Raw genomic sequence first — 23,766 nt, 5'->3', positions numbered from 1 at the left:
TAAGACGTTAAAGTTTCTTTATTTGTAATCAGACCTGCGTCACATCTGTAATAATTTTTAGTCTGTATTTTTGCCAGAAAATATAATCTGTCAGTGAAGATACCAAAAATACCCGCTTTTACCATTTAGTGAGCATGTAAGAAGTCAAGGGTTAAGTATTCTTTTGTGCAGTTCTCTCACATGCAGTACAGATCTCAACTACATATACTGGATGCAAGTGGTGTGCAGAACATCCTTTGCCAATAGATGATACTTAATGCATGCCTTAATTTAGGGATATATATAATAGATAGAAGATGCATTATTTGGGTCTCAGGGAGAACTACACTATTTATGTAAGGGTATTTGTTTTTCCTTGATAGGAGACCATAGTAAACCTCCTCAAGGCTCTGCAAAGCTTTATACCATTCTTCTCTCCCCAAGATATTAGACTTCTGACAGCACTGAAATGATATGCATGATGTACTGGTTGAGTAATGATGTGTCTAAAAGGACTAAAACAGTAAAGAGATATTGAAGAACAGCATAGGAAGGGAGGAATAGGCTTATAAGAAGCAATGGCAAAAGCCTGGATTCACTGGCTTTTGAAGTTCCTCTTCTTATAACATGATGATTTAAAGAAAATATACTGACACAAAAAATAATTTCCAGACTACTGTATTATTACTAAAAATGTAATTACCAGGAAGAAATAAAAAGACTTGTCTTGCAAATTTCTGAGAAAAAAAAAAAAAAAAAAAAGACTAATTTCAAATAAATGGTGATTTTGCTGTCCTTCCTTTCCATATCATTCTAGGTGAGTCTTTGGCAAAAGTCATTTTACACCAGTCTCTCAAACAGTCTTCTTTCACTGGGCTTGCCTACTTATCAGCCTGAATTGAACCTTGGCTCATGATCATGATCAGTTTTCTTAGTATCTCAGCAAGCAAAGATGCAGTGAGTGGTTAGAAAAGAGCTATCTCCCAAGTAAAGGCTAGTCAATGAAAAATCTAATGGCAAAAAATGATTATTATGACAAACATACACATGCCCCTAGACCCAAATATTTCCACATGTCAAAGCTTGCTTGGCTGGGAAAATTCACCCAGCATCTATAGAAGTGAACTGTATATTTGCAATCCAATTCAGTTTTCAGTATTAGAGGATTTAGAACAACTTTAATCATGTTGAATTTTTCTTTGCATTTTTAAGTGAAAGAAGATTGAGCTAGATCATTATCTGGCATGAGTCAGTGCTGGGAAAAAAAAAAAAAAAAAAAGAAAAAAAAAAGGAACCAAGCAGAGCTCAGAGGCTTAATATTACAGTATGTGGCTATTCATGACTAAGCCCTTGGCCATCAGAAAGAATCCTGAAACTGTTTAACAGAAGCAGTAGGACACACTAAGTAATAGCCAATTACTTAAACCAAAAAGTCTCTTTGAGAATCATCTTGCTGAGTAGAAAAGCAATTATGAAAGTTTATATCATTCTTTGCAGATCCTGTGCATCTGCTTCTCTGTATTTCTAGGTATATTACCACAAGAATTTGGATGTAGCAAAGCTACAAACCATTTCTAGAATGAAATATATTGTTACTCATTTCAGATGCGTAATAGTGCAATCATCATTACAGTAAGGGAGCATAAAGTGAAAGCTACATTTATTTAATGTGTATTTTCAGAAATATCATGGATTTCTTCAGCTATATAGAGTAGTTAAAGGATATGTTCTGTATTACCAGCTTAAAGCAGTGCTACTTAAGGTCAATCTATGTGACAATTGCAAATATCTGAAGTCACTTTATGCCCAGCAGGTGAAAAGTATCTATCATGACAAAATTCTGACACAGTATATTTCCATCCTTCAAGATACTAATAAATTCAAAAACCTTTTTTAAAGCCACTCCAGTATTCATTGTCTGTAAATCAAGCCACAGCAAACTTTCAAAAGTGAAGAAGGAGCTAGCAAACTCCATATCAGTACATCAGTTTCTCTTCTTTCATTATCAAGAAAATTAAAAGCTGTAGTTGAGGCACAAGTGATTTTTATGTAGAAGTTCAGAAGTATTTCAAATAAGTAGACCAAAACTTCAGTACTTATTTTAACTTCTTAAAAAAAAAAAAAAAAAAAAAAAAAAAAAAAAAGACATAAATCGCAGATCTATGATCACAGTCATAGATCATAGTCACTGCAAAGTTGCACTGGATTTCTTATTTTTTCCAGTATGAAAAAAAAAAAAAAAAAAGTTGGTTCATGGAACTTACCAAATCAACTTTATGCTGCCATTTCTCATAGTCCATGGTTAATCAAAACAAATAACAGTCATGTTTCAAGGCAGCCTGAAAGCATTCTACTACACTCAACAATAAACTACTTCTTCAGTGGCGACAGCTTCAGTGAACCCAGTAACTCCGAGAAGAGTCTGGCCAGCTGACCTGGCAGCAACACTGCGTGCAGAACTTATATGAAAGTGCGCTGACAACAAGCTTTCAAAAATAAGTCCATACCATAAGAGCTTGTGCTTGAAACTACTTTTATAGCTAAGATTATTGTTTCTGTTAAGAGGCACCGCATAAATATGGAGTTAGTCATCTAATGCACTTAATATTTCTCAGCCGAGGACTATTGCAGTTTTACTCTATGTTTAGGTGTTGATTATACTTTGGTTTGTTTTACAACAGTAACATTGCACTAGTAATACAGCTGATACTAAAGAGAAGGCTGAAAACATTGAAGGATCAAAATAAACAAGCTGCTCCTTTACTTCTTTTCATGCTTCTTGGTTAATTTCCCTCTTTCTAGCTGGAGGCTCATACTGCTGTTTGTTCGCTTCTCCTTTTGTTGGCTTTCCTGGGAAACTTGCTGTACTGCTTGGAGGATAGCGGTCTGCACAATTTGCTTGCTGGCATTCTGCAGCTTAACTTCGTCTTGCTCTGGACCCGGTTTCTCACCTGCAGGAACCAAACAAAAAACAAACTGAATCAAGCATTTTTGACCACTCTGTGAACACCTGAGGGATAGAAAAAGAGAAGGAAAACAAAACAAAACAAAACAAAACAGGGTGCTTGGGAACAGTTTATGACATAGGGAGCCTGCTAATGCAGAAAATGACATAGTAGGTTGGAAAGTTTCTACTGCATGTTCAGCACTACTGGACTGAATGAAGAGGCAGAATTTGAGTCATACAGTGCAGCTACCCAGTTCCCCACCCTAAGAACAGCTGTGGTTTCACAGTTGAAACTAGTACAGCTCCATTTTGCATCATCAGAGGGAGTTTTTTGTTGTTGTTTTCACATCCAGCTCTGAATCACATCCTTTTTGACTTCAGCTGCACTTCTGCATAGGGAATTTGACTTCATTTTACAGATCTGATGTAAAATGAAAAGCCATGAAAAGGTAAATTTTTCTATTAATGTTTCTATTTAATTTTACTTAATATTAAAAGCCCTCACCCAACAAATTCCACTTGGTGAGGGAACAACAACAACAAAAATCAATAGAAACCTAACAAATATACTTTTCTTATGTGATTTTTTTTTCCACAATGCTAAAATCTGGAGAAAAACGAAGCAATGCAGCATGACAGATGACATATGGTAATGAAGAGAAGTATATTATGATAAGAGGTTTCTCTTTTGGAATTATTTTGACTCCTAGCAACAATGATAATTATGAAGGACAATAAAGAATGTTGTAAAATGGTCAAAGTTTATCTCGATGTACAAAAATAATAATTCTGAATTAAAGTGAGGTACACCCACTAAAAAGCTGTATTTAGGAAAAGGTCCGCTTGATAATTGAAATACTTAGAGTAGGTGTTTATTTGCATCACTCACTTGATTTGATTTAATTTTTTTTCAGATATTCATCTCAATTCTTTCTTAATCAACTGTACTGTAGTCAAGTATTTCATTAAGTGGGAACTGTATTTTACTGTCTGTTTTGAAACCATATATTAAAAACTCTATCCTGAGAGAAGTAAAACAGAGTGAATTGAAGGTCAGATGCTTTTATGAGAGGTCCACATTTGGAGCTGTGATATATTCCTGATGTTCCTTAAAAAATGTTTGGAAGAAAATTTAAGATAGAATCAAAAAGTAAAGTAAAATCACCTGATTATCTTACAGAAGACACTATAAGGACATGTGAGCCTAAACCAACCACTACCAAACTTTATTATGTGAGAAAGAAATAATTCAGTAATAAATAATTCAGTATCTCCAATACCTCTTCTAAGTGGTTTTAAAAATATACTTATTTCTATCAATTATGTACATATTATAAAAGTTCTGGCTAAAAGAAAAATGCAAATGTGTTTTAATTCTGTTGAAATGAAATACATGAAGAATAACCCACAGCTGTACTGAGATGACTAACTCTGACTACAGTTCAGAGGTTAAGACCATAAAAACTTAGAAAACATATTTAAATCTGGAAATGCTATCCGAATGGAATCACTTGAATTCTTGGCTCAGTCAGCTTCCCTGATTCACTTTGTTCCACCCATAAGCACTTGAAACAGTGTTTTTTGGATGCAGTTCATTTATTTAACAATAATGTATAGATATTCCTTTTTTTTAATCTAATATTAACTCACATTTTTATTACAGAATGAATCAGTCTTCTTGCTGGCTGAAAAATATCCAACTCAGCTGGTGTTCAGAAGATAATATATTAGCAGAAGTATGAATAAACATGAATTTCTAAACACATGTGATATTGTAAATACAAGTGACTATGTTGCAATTGGCTATGAGGTAATATGGAATGTGAGAAATTTGCCAACACACATAACCATAAAAAATCAGAATTTGTGGTTAAAATCATACTGTTGTTAAGCATGTAGCTGTTGAAAATTACCTGATTTTATTTCTTTGGGGGTGCTTCATGATTTATTTTGTTCTTGCTACTTAATCTACAAATTCTGACTTTTATATATATATATGTATGTATATATATATATATACGTATTATATATATATATTAGGAAGATTACCCAAGTTTTTCAGTTGTTATAGAGCAAATCCTGCCTTTAGGTACTACTCAGCTAAGTGAGACCTCTATTACATCTACCTGTTACAATATTCTGGTTTGTGCTGGGAAAACAAAACAAGCAGAGAGAACCCAGAACCTCTGATCTATTTCTACCTTAATTCTGACGTCTTAGGTATACACAAATGAAATAAAGCAGCTTAAACACTTAACAATTTTACATGCATACAACATATCTGAGATTACAGTAACCCAAGTAACAACAGCTAATTGGCTTTGGTTATGAAGAAAGCTAAAGATGTTGGCCTGGGGTGATGTAAACAATGGGACCATTGGCAGCCAGGAAACTATAGACCTGTTAGTCTAGCTTCATTAGTCAGAAAAACTATGGTGAAAAGCATTTAAAGAACAAAGCTACTATCAGGCATAGTCAACATGTTCACATAGGGAAAGTCCTACCTTAGTAATTTGATCTAGCAGGTCTAGGGAAGTGATTGTCCTCCTGTACTCCGCTCTGGTGAGGCCGCAGTACTCACAGTACGAGTACTGTGTTCAGTTTTGGGCCTCTCACTACAAGAAGGACGTGGAGGTGCTCAAGAAAGTCCAGAGAAGGGCGACACAGCTGGTGAGGGGTCTGGAGAACACGTCTTACGAAGAGCGGCTGAGAGAGCTGGGATTGTTCAGCCTGGAGAAAAGGAGGCTCAGGGGCGACCTCATTGCTCTCTACAAGTACCTTAAAGGAGGCTGCAGCAAGGTGGGAGTTGGTCTGTTCTCCCATGTGCCTGGTGACAGGACAAGGGGGAATGGGCTTAAGTTGTGCCAGGGGAGGTTTAGGTTGGATATTAGGAAGAACTTCTTTACCGAAAGGGTTGTTAGGCATTGGAATAGGCTGCCCAGGGAAGCGGTTGAGTCACCATCCCTGGAGGTCTCAAGAGTTGTAGAAAATGGGGTTACATCTGTCTGGTGGCCAGTTACTGGTGATGTTTGCCAGGGCTCAAGTCTAGGACCAGTCCTGTTCAACATTTTTATCAATGATCTGGATGCAGGAGTGGAGTGCATCCTCAACAAGTTTGCTGATGACACTAAACTGGGAGGTGCTGTTGACTCACTGGAGGGATGAGAGGCCATGCAGAGGGATCTAGATAGATTGGAGCATTGGGCAATCATAAATGGCATGAAGTTCAACAAAGGAAAGTGCCAAGTTCTGTACCTGAGGTGGATTAATGCTATATACAGGTACAGACTGGAAGACAAGCATCTGGAGAGCATGTCAGCAGAAAGGGACCTGGGCGTGCTGGTGGCAGCAGGCTCAAGCTTTCAGTCAGAGTGTCATCTTCAGGCTGAAGAGAGTCAAAATTTACTATACTTTAATTTTTATTTTCAAAGTGTCGCAGCCATGGGAGCACCTTCCACTCCATTTACGATACTGAGTTATTTTGTTATTTTGCCCTAACTGTTGGCTAAAAAATCTTTTGCATTCCATTATGTCCTAAAAATATGAGGTTTTGAAATTGCTGAAAAAGAACTCTGCTTCAAGAAGGGAATCTCCCACACTTTTTCCTTTTTCCTTTTTTTTTTTTTTCCTTTTTTTTTTTTCTCTCTCTTTAGATAACACTTGGAATCATAAAGTCTGAAAACAGGAAAATCTAGCAATCATTCACCTGAGAAGTGTGGGTTTGGTTGCCTTCTTGTTTCCAGCAGGTGAAGGGAGGTGATCCTTCCCCTCTACCCAGTTCTGGTGAGGCCATCTCTGGAGTACTGTATCCAATTCTGGGCTCCCCAGCATAAGAAAGACATGGAGCTTCTGGAGAGAGTTCAACAAGAGGGCACAGAGATGATGAGGGTCCTGGAGCACCTCTCCTATGAGGAGAGGCTGAGAGAACTGGGACTCTTCAACCTGGAGAAGAGAAGGCTCTGGGGGAATCTCTGGGGGGATCTGGGGGGATATACAAATACCTGAAGGGAAGGTGCAACAGAGACAGAACCAGGCTCTTGCCAGTGATGCCCAGTGTCAGGACAAGAGGCAATGGGCACAAAGTGAAGCACCAGATATTCTCTCTGAACATCAAGCAACAATTCTGTGCTGTGCAGGTGACCAAGCACTGGCACAGGTTGCCCAGAGAGGCTGTGGAGTTTCATCCTTGGAGATCTTCAAAAGTTGCCTGGACATGGTCCAGAGCAACCTGCTCTGGGTGGTCCTGTCTGAGGCAGGGGATTGGACCAGATGAATTCCAGAGGTCCCTTCCAACCTCAATCATTCTGTGATTTTGTGACTCCAGCTGGCAAGGCTGACATAAAACACAACTTTTCAATTTCCTGAAGGAGTACACAGCAGTGTCTAGAAGGGTATAATGTTCAACTCTTCTTCCAACTATTAATTTCACGGAAAGCAGTCAGCACAAAGCTGTTTTCTGAGAAGCTCATTTATTTGTTGATATTCTGCACCTACTCTGAACGAGAAGAGAAGAATTGGCTAAGAAAAGCAGAGATGACTCATGCAAGGATCCCAAAGGGACTGAGCTGGAAGATATCTATCAAACTGCTCTAACTTACTGAGATACAGACTGTTGTGGACATGAACAAAGGCGGAATTCTGAGTGCCTATAGTATTAATCAGGCATTTTAAGGACCAAATACTTTAAATTAGGTAAAACACGGGCATCTCCACTGTTATCTAAACATTTGGTGTTTAGCTAATCAAACCAAGAATGACTAGGGTGATAAGACACAACTAATTTTTATTTATGGTTTTTGTTTGATTGTTTTGAAGAATAACTTTACATTTAATAAAAATTCCATGACAAAAGTTCTGTTGAAGTACTTGCTGGTAAAAACTTGCAGGACAGCATGAACAACATTCTCCCTGAAAGTTGTCCTTGTCTTACAGCTACTTTTTCCTCTTGATGTCAGAAAATCTTTTCTACCTATTCTCTGCCTTTAAATGCTCACTTCAGTTATACAGGAACCTAGTACACCAATTCTGTAAACAGAGAACTGAAAACTCCGGGTTCAGTGATGCTTAGTACTTGAAGACAAGGTAGCAATTTTATCATTAAGAAGTGACAAAGTCTCTTTAGTGTGTTTATATCTCTTTGCCTTTCACTTTTTGACTTTTATCCCAACTGACTTAGCAAATTAAAAGTAATTTGCAAACTCTAGCCTGGTTCTGCAACCTAAAATATGGTTTGAGAGATTCACAAAACCTCAAAGTCTTGTACTGCCTTCATAAATCAGTCACATATTCCTCTTTCTGTATATTAGTGCTGTATATTAGTACCTTGAAATTCCCTTGGCCAACTTCAAACTTCATGAAGGCAAAATAAAATAAAAATTTGGAAAAAGAATAATAACATTTGAAGTAGGTTCCAAATTTTCCTTTAAATTCCTAGAAGTAATATTAGTTTTGGCTCAAGAACATATTGTGTGGGAGATCTTATATTATCTGTTAAATCTCTGGACTATTGAATATGCCTAAGAAAAGTATACATGAGAATTAGTAACTACAGAGAAAAAACATTTAGCACAGATTAAGTCCTGAACAAGAACTTCAGTTTGGTTGCACATAGACCCCCTTCTCATTTACACACTTCACTTTCCTGAAAGCAAGATGAGTCACTTCCATTCCAGTCTGCAGTCAAATCAGTCTCCTGTGCTTTCTCTTATTCCCTGTGTCTTTTCCTTTTCAGCTTGCTCCTTGTTAATTTTAATAAGTCTTATAAACACTCCTACCCAATAATAGTCAGCAGCAGGTCATTTGTTTGAATCGGCAGTTCATTGAGTTTTCTACCATACCTTTTCAGAGTATTGTTGGGGATACTATCATGAAGGTAAGTTACCACAGGCATGACCTTGCTCTCAAAAATATGCAAGCCCATCTCAAATCCAATGACACTAGCAATGAACTACGGGGAACAAGACAGCTTTCAGTTGGTGAATAGTCAGTAATTTAGAAGGAAACAGAAGCAGTGTTTCTCACATGGAAAGAGGGCAGGAGCAAAATGATGAATGAGCTTTGATAGGAAAGAACTTCAGACTTTTGGAGAACATGGACTACAAATAATTCATCCCATACTTTTTTATAAGACATTAGTCTCACACAGGCATGCATGACCCTAAATGAACATCCAACCTCTGTTATCTCAGCAAATTTCTACTTTCCCTCAATTATCCTTTTTTACTTCTTCAGCAAGCTTACTGCATTTCCCAGGAGAAAAATAATGTCTTTAATTTCAATTCTGCTTTCCTCAAAGCATGTGGTCTTTATGCAATTCATTATGTCTTCCTGCAGGTTAGGTCTCATTGGACCTTCAGACACAGTACAAACACTGTATCTGAAAAGAACTGCTTAACTCATATGTCAGGTTCCACGAATCCCAAGGGCCATGCATCATAGGTTAAAAGTTTACATTCTGCTCCACAGGAATAACAAATGCAGTTTAATTCCAGCAAGTGAATTCCTCTAAAGCAGTTCTTCTGGGGGAGGGGATTTTTTTTTTTATTTTTTTTTTAACAGAAAAACCCATATTCCTTTAAGCAAATATTTGAGCAATTTAGAACTCACAATTACCCAAAATATATTCCCACTAACTACAATTTTAATTTATCCAAAATTTCTGAAGGTGGAAGAGTCACCAAGCAAATATGCTTTCTCCATTTTTACATAAGATTATGCACATACATCCTTTAACCAGAAACTTTATTGCTCGTTTTATGAATACATTGCTTGCTATTCCTATTGGAATATTTTACCATTATGCTATTTTCTGCAGCATTACAACATTAGAATTAACTTATTTTCCATGATTAATAAAAATAAATAACATTACAACAAAATATTACTATCTAATAAGCCTGTTTGAATTCTATCTAAAATTATTACTCTAAATTTTATAAGTAAACTGACAGTACTGGTGACATTTTAAATAGGAATGAAAGTATAGATAAGCAAGACTGTGATGATAAGGCTTCATCACAAAGCCCAGCATATATTTGTAGGGAAACTCACAGTATATTAATTAATTTGCATTTATAAACTATAGTTCTTTCAAACAATTTGAGAACCTGGAAAGTTTGCAATGACATAATTGAATGTATATGTGGTAGTAATTAACAGTAACATTCTTTGCATCAATATTGGTAATCTTCTACTGCAAGAAACAAATCCAGTTCTTCAACATCCTTAATCTCCCATTGGGATTAGGCAGTGACATACATATCTCTCCATCTTTCCAGTCACAGCATGGAAATTCCAGATGAATCTTCTGGAGAACATTCTGTAACCTATGAATCAAAATGGTTAAAAATCTCTTTCTTTTAGTTGCTTTATAGGTTGAAGCTAGGATCTCAGCACTGCAAGCTTAATTTGAAGACGATATATAAAAGATCAGGCTGCAAATTATCCATAATCAGAAAATGTTGATGAGTCATGTTAATTACATCCATAATGAATGAACATGGCAGTCAGCCAGGGCTGTACACTTTCAAACATGTGTACAAAACTAACTTTATACATGAGTGTCACTAAGCTATTTACAGGATTAGAGACCTAATTTTAAATTACATCAATAACAATGCCAAATCAGATATCTCATGAAAAGGTTCTAGAATGAAGCTTGAAACTGAGGAGAGGGAGAGGGAGAGGAAGAGGATCCTGAATCCTTCACTGTATTATCATTCTGTCCAGTATAGTTCCTCATGTCCAAAACTGGAAGCTTGTGAGGTCCTGAATCACAGCTATTATGTTGCTCTGATTCCTTGAGGAAGGAGGAAGTAAACTAAAGGTATCAGAAACACTAAAAGTACTTTCAGGTTGGACTACCATGTTTTCCCTTTTACCTAACCTTCACTAGAAAAGTCCCAGTTAAGTTATATTTTCTACCTTAACCTCATTCCTTAGCTACTGCTGTGCAGCCATCATGGAAGAGGAACTCTGCATCAGGAAGAGGCCTGGCACAGGCTGCTTTGGGTACACAACAAAGCATAAGAATGAAGCAGGAACAATCTTGGTTTGAACACAAATTGAGGAGTGTTGGTAAGGAGAAAGAGAAGAGCAGAAATGCAAATAAGACTGTTCCAAAGGACATAATAATATCTCCAGATTAATTATTGTCTCGTTTCTCATCCAGACATTAGATATATACAAAACTGACTGTATTTTTTTGTCCACTGAGCTTTTCTCTTTATGATAAAATATGTATAAGTATCATTGTTTTTTTTCTCTATGAAAATTATGTTTACATTCCACAGTGAGTTATTTCATACTGTTTGAAATATGTCAGCCAAAATGAAGCTTCCAGCATTTTTAAATTAAGAAGTTGATCAGACCTACAGATTCTTTATCTATTCTAAGCATCTATTCTCAATGTGTTTTATCAGATTTATTGCCATACTTCAATTTATATATTTTCTAGGTATTTTCATAAATAGTAATGATTTAATTGTTTAAGGACTAAGTCTTCTCAGCTTTGAAGACTGGATGTAGTTCAAAGTAGTAGTTACTGAATATTCTGCCATACATAAACTTATGAGTGTGATATTCTGATTTTGGGCCCAGAATTTAAAAATTATACATATATATATATTATATTTTATATAAAATACAGATCTAATACTATAGGATAACACTAACCAATGTAGATTTTTTTGTTGTTGTTTACTCCTAAGGTGGAGTTTAATTTATTAAAATAACTTACTTCCTAGAGAACATCAGGGACCAGCTGCTTCAAACTTAATGAAAAACTTAAATTCTCTTCATCTGCACAATTTTGCTATTTATTTAGGGAACATACTTGAAATACAGAAGTAAGAAATATCTGCGCATCAAATGCTGTGCTTGTCCTAGTGCAGGAGAAGTCTAATGGCACAAATACAGTTGGCTTACATGCCGTTAAACTTCTTCTGCCTTTTATTTTCTACTGCTTAGGTGCTCAGAAGTTCCTATCCAAGAAAAAATATCTGGCACAGAAAGTGAGATAACATTTAGGTCTTCTGAATCTAAACTAAAAATATCAGTGGTGGGCTCACACTAATTGCCACTGAAATACATAGCTTTCCTAGGTGTTAGAAGGCTTTTGCTATTCATCACTGTGTAGAACAGGGGAAAGGAGAGCTTTCAAATGCCCCATGCTCCTCTACAGTTTATTTTGCTAGCTCTTCATATTTCTGCAGTGTCTTGCATGCTTTGGTCTTCGGCTATGTAGAACTTAATTAAAATTTGTAATGTCTGAATGGGATTATATATATATATATATAAAGGAAAAGGTTATGTAACTTGTCATAAGCCAGCAAACCGGTGATAACATTCTGTTAGGCTTTGAAAAAGTTTCAATTTACGTCAGAATATTCGGAGTCTAATTTCAGGAATTGGCTAGTTAAACCTCAGCTGAAGAAGAACCTTCTTTATCTCTTTAAATAAATAAATAAGTAAATAAGAAAAACAAACAAACAAACAAACAAACAAAAAAATGACTAAATTTGCACAAACACAAGAATATAGGAAAAGAGCCCTGTTTATTTTAGAATGTGAGCAGAGTTTGAAAGCTGTACATTAAGGCTATTAATAATTGATGCTGGGTTTATAAGTATGTGTGTGTATGTATGTATGCATATATGCAAAGTCACAAGAGAAAATGAATCAGATTATGTATATTTAGAATGCATCTTCAAAAAGTAAAAAACAGGTTTTTCATGGCTGTAATCTTGACAAAGTCCCTCTTTATAAGTGTTTCAAGAAACAGGATGCCATGGAATGCTGTATTCCCTTCTTGGATCCAATTCTAACTTCCCAGAGAAATATTTTCCACTCTATTAAGCAGACTTACTTCCATACAGAAGGTAATGTTAATCTGTGATTATTTATCAGAATTAGTAATGGATATGCACCCTCTCCATACTTATAAATAGTGAATGGATTCACTAATCAAAGTAAGAAATTGCAATGCCATTATATCAAATATGTGTATTACAAAGTGAAGCAAATATAAGTTATCCACAAGAGATTACATTTGTCTTACCATTAGAGAAATACCTGCATAGAATGTGGCTCAACTTACTTCTTCAGGCAGCAAATTTCTGACTCTCTTGAAGAAGGAATACAGCATCTTCTGACAACATGACTAGAGGCATTTGTAGGGTTGGATGACAGCAGCACAAAGCTCACCTGCCTTGACTTCCCTGGTGAGCCATTCTAAATGATCCCGAAGCATTTTACAGCTACATGTATTCAGGTCAGCTTTTCATTTCTGTTAACATCAGTAAAGATTCTGCTCCAATTGCAATCCCTTAAATAATAATACATCTTCTTCTATAGGATCTTGCAAACTATTACTGAAAGAACATAATAGCACATGGGTAACCAGTACTCAGATAATTTCAGAAAGCCTATAAAGGAATTATTAATACAATGCAAGAAAATAAATTTTGCTTAACTTTGTATTTGCAAACATAATGCAATAGATTGTGCCCTTAATAAAATCCTTAACAGATAAGATTGAAAGTATAGGAATAAATCTGTCTTTCACTGTATTTTACATTGGCTACCTAATTTCCATTATCATGTTAAACCTTACAAGGTTAGAATCATATTATTTATGTCTATAACTACAACAGAACAATTCATATAGAAGAATAACAATTTGGAGGGATAAACTTAGCAGGTCAATGTAACTCATTCCCTTTGTGCACTCATTATTTGACTTTCCTGATCAATATATGGAGAATATATATAGTCGTAGTAAGGAGATGTTAATAATGATTGTACAACTTATTAACACCAACCCCCAATAATGAACTATTTCTTTGATATAAGTCACTACACAAACACTGTGAAGACTGAATTCTTTTCACAGCAAATCTGAATAGGATTCAACCCAGTGATCTGGAAGTGAAAGGTGCCATCCCCACTTGCTTAAGCCTTCATTTCTGTTACAAATGATTTGAAAAAGTAAATACTGTGCCAGTTTTTAACACTGTGTTCATCACTTTAAAGTAATATTAGTTCTAGTACTGTTGACTACTTTGTAAGCTTCGTAGTTTCATCACATCTGTGAATATCTACAAACTAACATTTTTTCATCTCACTAATGAGACCTGCTAGTAGAATTTCACATCAGGGGAAAGATCAATGCAACACTAGGGAGAGGCAAATGCACAGAATATTTTTTTCCTCAGTGAAAAAGAACAAGAAAGTTCCTCCTATATGATTTCTCCCTACCAGGTGACAAACATTTTGAAGTATGGTTGAGAGGTCTTAGCTACAAATACATTCAGATATATGTTATATATGTATATATATATATATATATTTTTTTTGGTTGAACTGGTCTGCATACTCACTATCAACTTTACTACCAGCCATCACAAATTCTGAACAAGAAAACAGTGATATCAAACTGCATGAGCTTTGAAAAATAGTCTTAGCTGTAGCCTCCACTTTATGTCTGTAACATGGACTTTGCCAACACTAAGCTAATGAGAAATAATCCTATGTATATAGACTTTAATCTTATATCAAAGTGGGTTTCATTTGTTTTTCTACACAGAACTTAGACCATTAGCAGAATGCAGCACAACAAGGACCGTGCCCTGCTGTCCTACAGTTGTTCTCATCAATGAAAGAAACTTCATAAGTGACAGTACTAGAGTACCACACTTGGCACAAGCACTGGAGATATTCCACAACAGTTTATCTTCAGAAAAGTAAAGTTATTGGTAGCAATTTTTCCATTCATTATGTCCTTCAGTAGTATCTGTGCATTATGGATGGAGGTCTCCACAGTATCTGTAATGTTATATCAAAAAAACATATAAAGAAATTTCATGTCTTCACATCCCGCAACACAACAGGTTGTAGCTCTCCCAGATTTTCCACTTGAGAAGATCAGAACTATTCGGACAAGTAAGCACATCTGTTTCAGTGTGCAGCTGCTACATCTTCAATTGCAGTTTAATGAGATTCTTAAAATGTTTGGTACAGGATGCGCTTCTGATCTCCAGTGTCATTATGCAAGTCTGTTATACTGTCCCTAGCTTAAAAATATTACAAACAGCTGTGCAGCTGAAAAACTGTTTGAAAAGCTGTTGGAGTTGCTGTTGTAAGAGAAAGGTGCTGAACAGTGAATATTCTGACTTCTCTAATGTCTAACTACCTTTAAACCCTAAGCATTTTAACAGATCTTTTTTACACAATAATATTAGTAAAAAATAATAATATATATATATATATATTATTTTTTTTTCTATTGCCTCCTCCTTTTTTTGAGATTGAAGGGTCATGGGTAAAGCCAGTGAGTTTCTAGTTAGGGAAAAAAAAAAACAATAAGAAAAAATTCTTCAAATTACACTGAAAAATAACACAAATCATTTGAAAGGTTGAATCACACAATTCAAAATAGATATAAGCTTTAAAGGATGAGAGAGTTCAGACAATGAAACAAACTACCAGTGTAAATGTTGCAACCTTTCTTTATATATTCAGATCAAAACCGACTCTTCTAAAAATAAATAAATAAATAAATAAATAAATAAATAATATTTACTAAAGAATAAAACTTAATTCAACATATACTAAAATAATCACTTAAATGATATCCTAATAAGAGAGTTGCTTAGGAAACCCATTAGGAAACATACATCCTTAAAAAATTTCTAACTTTATTTCCCAGCTAGTTTTGAAAATGCAGCCCATTTTTGTGCTACATCAATGCAGATACACACAGGACAGAGGTTTAAGGCATAAGTGTTTGAATGATTCATGTGCAAAATTGTGTTAGAGGGGAAAAAAAAAAAAAAAAAAAAAAAGAAGGTTTATTTTATTTTACCTTCACACATGAAAAGTTTTTGGGGCTGCAAATTAGCACAGAATATGCCAAAGACTATTTTGGAGAAAAGGAACCAAAAGAATTGCCAAAGAAAACAGTCTGATATTAATTAGGAACAACTTCAAATTATTGTTGAATCATGAAGATTAAGTTAAAAACAAAAATATGATTATTATTGATAGATTATTGATATTGAAAGCAATCACTACTTTCTAAACTAATGATAGGGCTTGCTTGCTGCATTCTAAAATAATCTTTTCATAATTTTTGCTGATACTTTAGAACAAATAAATATTTTAATAATTCTTCATTCATTACCTTATAATGATAGATATTTAAACTGTGGAATCATTTACAAATATCAATCTTTTATAAGATAATTTGACAGTTTTTGTTGTTGTTTGGGTTTGTTGTCATTGTTTTAAGTCTGGAATCCATCGTTTTCTGAAGTCTCCTAATAAAACCTGTCACTTCAGCAGTGAATTCTCTTTTCTTTATAGCCTAATCCAAAAACTTGAAATTGCATGTTTCTCTACCACAGTCCCATGCTGTTGCAGGAAGCACGGCCGAAAGCACGACAGACACCAGTAGAGTCAGATCATGCTCCATTTTATTGCCCGAATAGCCTAACTTTTATAGAGAACTTAACAGGGGTGGACAGTGTTTCACACAAGATTATTGGTCAAAAGCACTCAGACAAACAACTGCAAGAAAACAACCCCACCTGCAAGAAAACAACCCCCTTGTGATTAGCAGTCACATAGACCTTGTCCTTGAAGCCAGCTACTGGTAACAATATTTTTCTGAGTTCCTCAATTGGGCGATGTGGGAACACTGTCATGGGAACTTCTCATAGTTGCCCTGGTAGCTTGGTTTGCTCAGCTACAGCAAGCCATGGGATTTTTGCTGTTTCAAGAAATCCCTCAACAATTCCCCCTTCTTCTTTTGAGCAAACCAAGCCCGACACAGCAGTTTTATAAGTGACTCTTTAGCTATACTTACAACACACAAGGATGATTACCACCACCATAAACCAAATCCTTAATCCCCTTGTGACTAAACCCAGCAACCATCTACACCTTGTTTCAAACAAGTCAGTGAACCGTTGATTGAAAGGATTGATACCATACTGAATCTTTCTCATATGCTCTTTCAGGAAAGTAATGGATTTGTGAATTGACTCATTATGATCAGAAAGGTTTAAACAGTACATTCCCTTAAAGTCCTCACACCCATTCCTTTGAGCCAAAAGCAAGATGTCAATAGCAGCTTGATCCTGTAAAAGCAGATGTCGCAGACTATTTTGATCTGGTAACATCTCCTCAAGTATCTCTGTCGTGGCATAGGCTTGCCTCTTGGCCCAGCATTCCAATTTTTCTAAGTTGTTACGTGCGGCCGCAGATGCCACTCCAGGCACTGAAATTGCTAATGCCGCTCTAGTTGCAACCCCACACAATTCAACATTATCATTGCAATCCAATGCAAGCAATGCCCATTTATGTCTGGTGATCTCACGCAACTGTAACAAGCTAGGAGCAAATACAGTGAGTTTATCTAAGTAACATGGACATCTGATAGCATTTGCAGGGATACCTTGCCAGGCCCCATCCCCACAAATCAGAAGCACATCAGGAGGTAAGGCCAAAGCTGCACAATTGTTCCAAACACTGTAGTTGTTACCCCTTGTCTCCATGCTACAAACCCCTAAACCCTGCTTAGCAGCGTCATTGTAATCACAGGTGTTATTTGTGTTTTTGTACCAGTATGGCCCTTTCCCAGTTCCTGTAGCAGGATTCATCTGATAGCCACGGCTACGTTCACATTTGTAGCCACCTTTCAGGTTGATACAGATTTGACTACAGATACCAGGGTTTTGACATACATCAATTCCACAGTTTCTCTTTTCTACAAAGTCAAACCCAGCTGGACAGTCACATTCATTTATGTTGCATTCCTTCAGGGGCTCATCACCCCAGTCCTTGCAGTCTCTCTGCTGGTTACACACTTTATTGGTATCTATGCATTCTCCACTTCTGCACTTGAATTTGCCAGGTCCTGAGCACTGAATAACATCGTTACAGTTTGCTTCATCAGTGCCATCCAGACAGTCTCTCACACCACTGCACTGCCTTCTTCCGTGGACACAGTTCCCATCTACACATCTGAACTGGTCTGGCCTGCAGGTCTGAGAAGGGCAGTTAATTTCATCACTTCCATCCTTGCAATCAGGATCTCTGTTACAGTCTTTTTCACCATCACATTTCCAGGACACCAGGATACACTGGGTTGACTGAGGACCACAGCTGATTTCATTTACCTGGCATGTTCTCATATAACACAGATCAGCACTCTCATGAGACCCATTTTCACAGTCCGGATCCCCATCACATTGCCATCTGTTTGGCACACACTGACCACTGTTGCACACAAAGTCAGATTCAGCACACGTCTTCTTCACACAAGCACTCTCATCACTGCCGTCTGAGCAGTCTTCACATTTTGCTCTAGCACTGTTGGCAGCAGTGCACAGGCAGGTGAGGGCGAGCAGCAGGCAGAATGCCCCACAGCGCGGCAGTGCCTGCCGCCGCCCTGCACCTATGTCACTTATACTACTCCTATTACCCGTGCTAGTAGTGTCAGTGGCATCCTCCTGGTACCGTTTCTGTCTTTGCCGCCCCTTACTCTCCCCCTTTTCTTTTTGCCACTGACCATTCACCACAAATGGATAAGACACATGATTACTAGTTAGGAAAGAGAGTGTAACGTCTGCTATACGGCTGCAGGCAGTGCCAGCTGCAATCCTAGAAGCTGTTTTTGAACGAGCCTGCCGGTGGTCATTTGGCAGTGTAATCTGCGTCTCTGCACTCCTGCCCTGCAATAGAGCTAAATCGTCATTAATAGTCCGTAGACTGAGGCAACCCCACGGAATGTTATCCAGAAACATAGTTATAACACCGATCTGGGGACGAATAGTCTTTTTTGCATTGCAAGATAAACCTCTTATAAAAAGAATGCCAAAGAGAAGCAGCACAGCCGCCGCTTCCTCCATGGTTACGTCAGACAGGCTGCAGGGTCCTGATGTCCGCCCCTCTGCTCTGTGCCGACTCGCCACACGGTGAGGGTCGGCTGCCGTTGTCCACTGATGCCTCTGGTCTCCCGTAGCAACTCGATCTCGGATGTCCCGCATCGCACCGTGATCACGTCAATTTCCCGCGGCCCTCCGCAATTCCACGTCCCGCCGCAACTCCGTTTCCCGCGGCCCTCCGCAATTCCACGTCTCGCCGCAACTCCGTTTCCCGCGGCCCTCCGCAATTCCACGTCTCGCCGCAACTCTTTTTCCCGCGGCCCTCCGCAATTCCACGTCTCACCGCAACTCTATTTCCCGCGGCCCTCCGCAATTCCACGTCTCGCCGCAACTCCGTTTACCCGCGGCCCTCCGCAATTCCACGTCCCGCCGCAAAAACCCCGTTTCCCACCGTTTTCACGCGTCTCTCAGCGGGAGTACCGCGTCTCACCGTGAGGCCCGTGTACCGTGTGTCCGGGCCGGTGTCCGGTCTGCTCAAGCGCCGGTCGGATGGGCGCTCCGAAGTCCCGACGGCGCGGCGAGATCGCGGCGCCGCTGGTCCCGGCGCCGCCGGTCCCGGCGCCGCTGGTCTCCTGGTCTACCTGCGTTCGGATGTGCCGGCGCCGCTGGTGTCCCGCTGCGCTGCGATGTTTGCCCCGGCGCCGCTGCGATGTCCGTGCTCGGCTGCGATGTCTGCTCCGGTGCTGCGATGTCCTGCTCCTGTGCGATGTCTGTTCAGGTCCTGTTCAGGTCTCCCGCTGCGATGTCCTGTTCAGGCCCTGTTCAGGTCTCAGCCTGTTCGGGCGCCATATGTTGCAGGAAGCACGGCCGAAAGCACGACAGACACCAGTAGAGTCAGATCATGCTCCATTTTATTGCCCGAATAGCCTAACTTTTATAGAGAACTTAACAGGGGTGGACAGTGTTTCACACAAGATTATTGGTCAAAAGCACTCAGACAAACAACTGCAAGAAAACAACCCCACCTGCAAGAAAACAACCCCCTTGTGATTAGCAGTCACATAGACCTTGTCCTTGAAGCCAGCTACTGGTAACAATATTTTTCTGAGTTCCTCAATTGGGCGATGTGGGAACACTGTCATGGGAACTTCTCATAGTTGCCCTGGTAGCTTGGTTTGCTCAGCTACAGCAAGCCATGGGATTTTTGCTGTTTCAAGAAATCCCTCAACACCATGCATTCCTCCTTCCTTACATTTGATGAACAGTAACATTTTCTTGTCTGCTTCTCAGGCAGCCTAAAGAAGTTCAATTCAGGAAAGGTAAACAAGCTAAATTTTGCAATGTAGTAGTTGGTCCACATTTCCATTAAGTAGATCATCCCTTATTGTTAGGGTACTGTTATAAACAGTGTCATCATGCAAGAATCCTCTACGTAGACTGAATTCCCAGACAACTCATAGAGTTGGCAATGTGTTTCATAGATACCAGTCTGTCATTAGTCAACCTTCACAACAAAGTACAATCAAGCCCCAGTCAGGTTAAACTATATAAGCAAAAAGTGTGCTTTTCTCAGTTCCTTTTTTCCTTTTTTTTTTTTTTTTTTGGCAGCTTGTACAGACATTTATGTCAAGACAAATTAAAATTTGGTGTGAAGAAAGATCACATATGGAGACTAGCTTTTTGCATAGCTGTAAACAGCAGCACACTGTTGAGAATAAGCCATAATAAGCCAGAATGTCCACTTCACTTTTCTTTTGTAAAACAAATATCGGCCTTTGTATAACAATTTTGACATATCTGGCTTGATAATATCCAAGCGTGTGTTGTTTTTTTTTTTTTTTAAGTTGTTTTTTAATAGTAATCCATAGACAGTTGTTTTCACTTTAAAATAAATAAATAATAAAAAGTATATTTAAACTTGGTAGGTTTCTTCTAATTAACATTTTTTAAACATAATGTTAAATCAGTGCTCTGAAATAATTCATAACTTTATGTCTTCATGTTATTGATATTAAAAGTCTTACCTTTGTCTTCAGCTAAACAAGTTATATTATTTTTTTCCTGGAAGAATATTTTTAGTTTGTTTTATTTGTTTGTGTGTGAGTGCATGCACATGCCTTTGTTTTTTCCCTTTCTGGAATCATGTTTATCATTCTAAGCCTGAAAGTTGTAAAGTATAACCCCTTATATATAGACAAATATTTTTCTCCCTCCCTCCCTCCCTCCACCCCCAAAAACATATAAATGAAAGTGAAAATCAGGTGGTCATTTATCATGAGATTAAATCAGAAAGTTGAGCCAAGAAAATGAAGTTCAGCTTCTTAGTAAGTGTATAGAATTCCTATGTCATGTAGCCTTAATTATGGCTACTATGAAGATACTAAAGATGTACAAACCCCTGATTTAAATAAACATATACATCTTATACATCCACAGAAGAGAGAATGCCAAGGCAGGAGGGCTGATTTGCAGTGAAGAAAAGCAATCAAAAAAAAAAAAAAAAAAAAAAAGCAGGGCTTACTGAATAGAGAAAAAAAAGTGTCAAAGCATTCTGTTTTATCGTCTTTTTTACAAATTTAGTTACTCTATGCATATTATGACATTTGCAAGGAAACCAAGGGCTTTTTTTTTTTTTTTAATATATAAAAGTAGACTGAAAAAGAATCATTATACACAACAGTTTTTTTTTTTTTTCTTTTCTTTATGGATTAGAGTCCTTAACAGAACAATGTATGTAGTTATTAATGAGATTTGTGTTTTGTTCATTGTCAGTCTTTCGGGAAAAAAAAGCATGTGTTTTCATTATTTTAGGGGTAATCTCATCCTGCAGTACTCTGGTCCCATGGAACATTTCAAAAATGAGTACTGTTAATGGTGACACACTGACAGATAAAAGGAGTTCAGAAAAGAACCCCTAATACTGGAAAGTGTACTACAAAAGAACAGTAGCTGGTTCTATTGAGATAAACAATTTCATCCCAATTTCAGGACAGACTGTGTTGGAAAGTATAAAATTAGCGTGCAACTAGGCAGTCTGAGAGACAAAATGAACTTCTGATTGTTCAAAAGGGATATTAATCTCTTGAAAGGTTAGAGTTTCAGTTGTTGAGTTAGAAAAGTGAAACCCCAGGACTGCTTTTGTAATGAGGGTGTAAAGATTTTGAATTTTTATCCCTTCTCAGGCTGGACATAGAATTCCAAAGACAAACAAAACTTCTGTAAGCTTTGCAAAACAAAGGTTTTAACAGTTCTTTGTTGTCAAGTTGCTGCCTTTACTTTACCTTTTCTATTGACCCATTATTTTTACTGACAGTTATATAATTTTAAAGAAGTCAATTACAAGTTATTTCACTACAGAAAACGTTATGCATGACTTTAATATCTTAGAGCTCCTGGGCCTTTCTGAACAACAAATTGCCCATTTCCAAGCAGAATGTACTAAGTCCAATGCAGCTTCTGTGCAGCTTCTCAATGGTCTACTATATCTATACTACACACCAGAGATCCTGCACCATTATAGAGTGAGGACTCAAATGAAATCCTGCTGAAGTAGGAACACAGTAAAAAACAAACAAACAAACAAACAAACAAAAAGCCTGAACAAACTTTCTGTTCTCTTGCATTCAGATACTTTGAGGAGAGGGTGGGGGGTGGGAGACCGGAATTTTGTAACATAGCTCCATCAGCTTTGAAGCTTGTCTTATTCACAGCTGCCAGCGTGGGTGTTAGGTGGACCCACTGCTCAGGCACTGCGAGGCAACATTTCCCTTCCTGCCCCTTCCTTTGTGCAGTCTGGTGTGCACAGCACCGTGTGCACTTGCACAGGTAAAGCTCCTGTCCCTGACGGGAACCACAGGGGTGACCCTCACAACCTCTGTCTGCACAGCTGAGTGCTTCCCTTTGAGATTGCCTGCCTCTGCCCGGCAGCAGAGCTAGTTCACCTGCTGCCCCTTCCCCTGCACCCTCCAGGTAGTCTCTCCGGCACGGTCGGGGCCTTCCCACTCTCCCCGGAATGGGCACGGGAAACGGCTGCCCTTACCTGGAGCAAACACCATGGTGCTGCCACCCCGCACCGTCAGCACCTCGGACGGCGGCCGCGCCGCTCAGCACCACGGACAGCGGCCGCGCCGTTTCAGCACCGCGGACAGCTCCCGGCCCCGCACGGTTCAGCACCACGGACAGCTCCCGGCCCCGCACCGCTCAGCACCGCGGACAGCTCCCGGCCCCGCACGGCGGCGGAGGCGGCTGCGGGCCGCGGTCCCTCCCTCCACAATGCGGCGGGGCGGGGAGGGGGCCAGGGCGCCTCCGCCGCCCGCACGGACGGACACACGCACACACACACACACACACGCACGGACGCACACTCAGAGCAACACCGCTGCCACAACTCGCTGCCCCGCAGCGACAGAAGCGGGGAGGGCAAGGAAGGTAATAGAGGTCTGCCCAGCAGGGAGACCGGCTAATTGCTCCTAATTACCTCTCGGCACCAGCCCCACTGCCTGACATTTCGGGGCGCGCTGCTTTCGCCACAAGCTAGCAGCCTTGCTAATACGCTCCAGCGACACTGGACTTTGTCACGGCACTGTAGCTCTCAAAGATTTAAATGCTGAGGAATTTATACCCTTATTTCGCAGGCCTGATAACACAGCTGTAGTGACAGAAGCACTTCGAATTAAGAGGGAACATTAATGTTCCAAAACATAAAACACGATTTATTATTTAATTTACTTATTAATTACTATTTAATTATTTAATAAACACAATTTATTAAGGTAAATAAATAAATGAATGAATAAATGAACTAAGAAAACAGGAGGGCAAACAGTGTGAAATGATAAAACTTAAAAAAAAAAAAAAAAAAAAAAAAAAAGCACAACTTTTGTGTTTCACTCTTAACTTGCTTTTATTTGTAAAACCAATGCTCAGGTTTCATGGGGTCCCAGAACTTCCACA

At 38.5% G+C, this 23,766-nt stretch overlaps 1 protein-coding gene across 1 annotated transcript; it reads right to left on the bottom strand.

The window, feature by feature from the left end:
* AKAIN1 (A-kinase anchor inhibitor 1) lies at nucleotides 1-23,450 on the bottom strand. Its single transcript, XM_005009369.6, has 2 exons — nucleotides 22,853-23,450; nucleotides 1-2,930 (listed from the first exon to the last, which is right to left on the bottom strand). Exons 1-2 carry the CDS (start codon nucleotides 22,866-22,868, stop codon nucleotides 2,740-2,742), a joined length of 207 nt encoding a protein of 68 aa, XP_005009426.1. The 5' UTR covers nucleotides 22,869-23,450; the 3' UTR covers nucleotides 1-2,739.
* Nucleotides 23,451-23,766: the final 316 nt, after the last annotated feature.

Source organism: Anas platyrhynchos, chromosome 2, assembly GCF_047663525.1.
Source record: "Anas platyrhynchos isolate ZD024472 breed Pekin duck chromosome 2, IASCAAS_PekinDuck_T2T, whole genome shotgun sequence".
Taxonomy (NCBI): domain Eukaryota; kingdom Metazoa; phylum Chordata; class Aves; order Anseriformes; family Anatidae; genus Anas; species Anas platyrhynchos.
The sequence above is the reverse complement of the archived record's forward strand: the minus strand, read 5'-3'. Positions and strand labels throughout refer to the sequence as shown.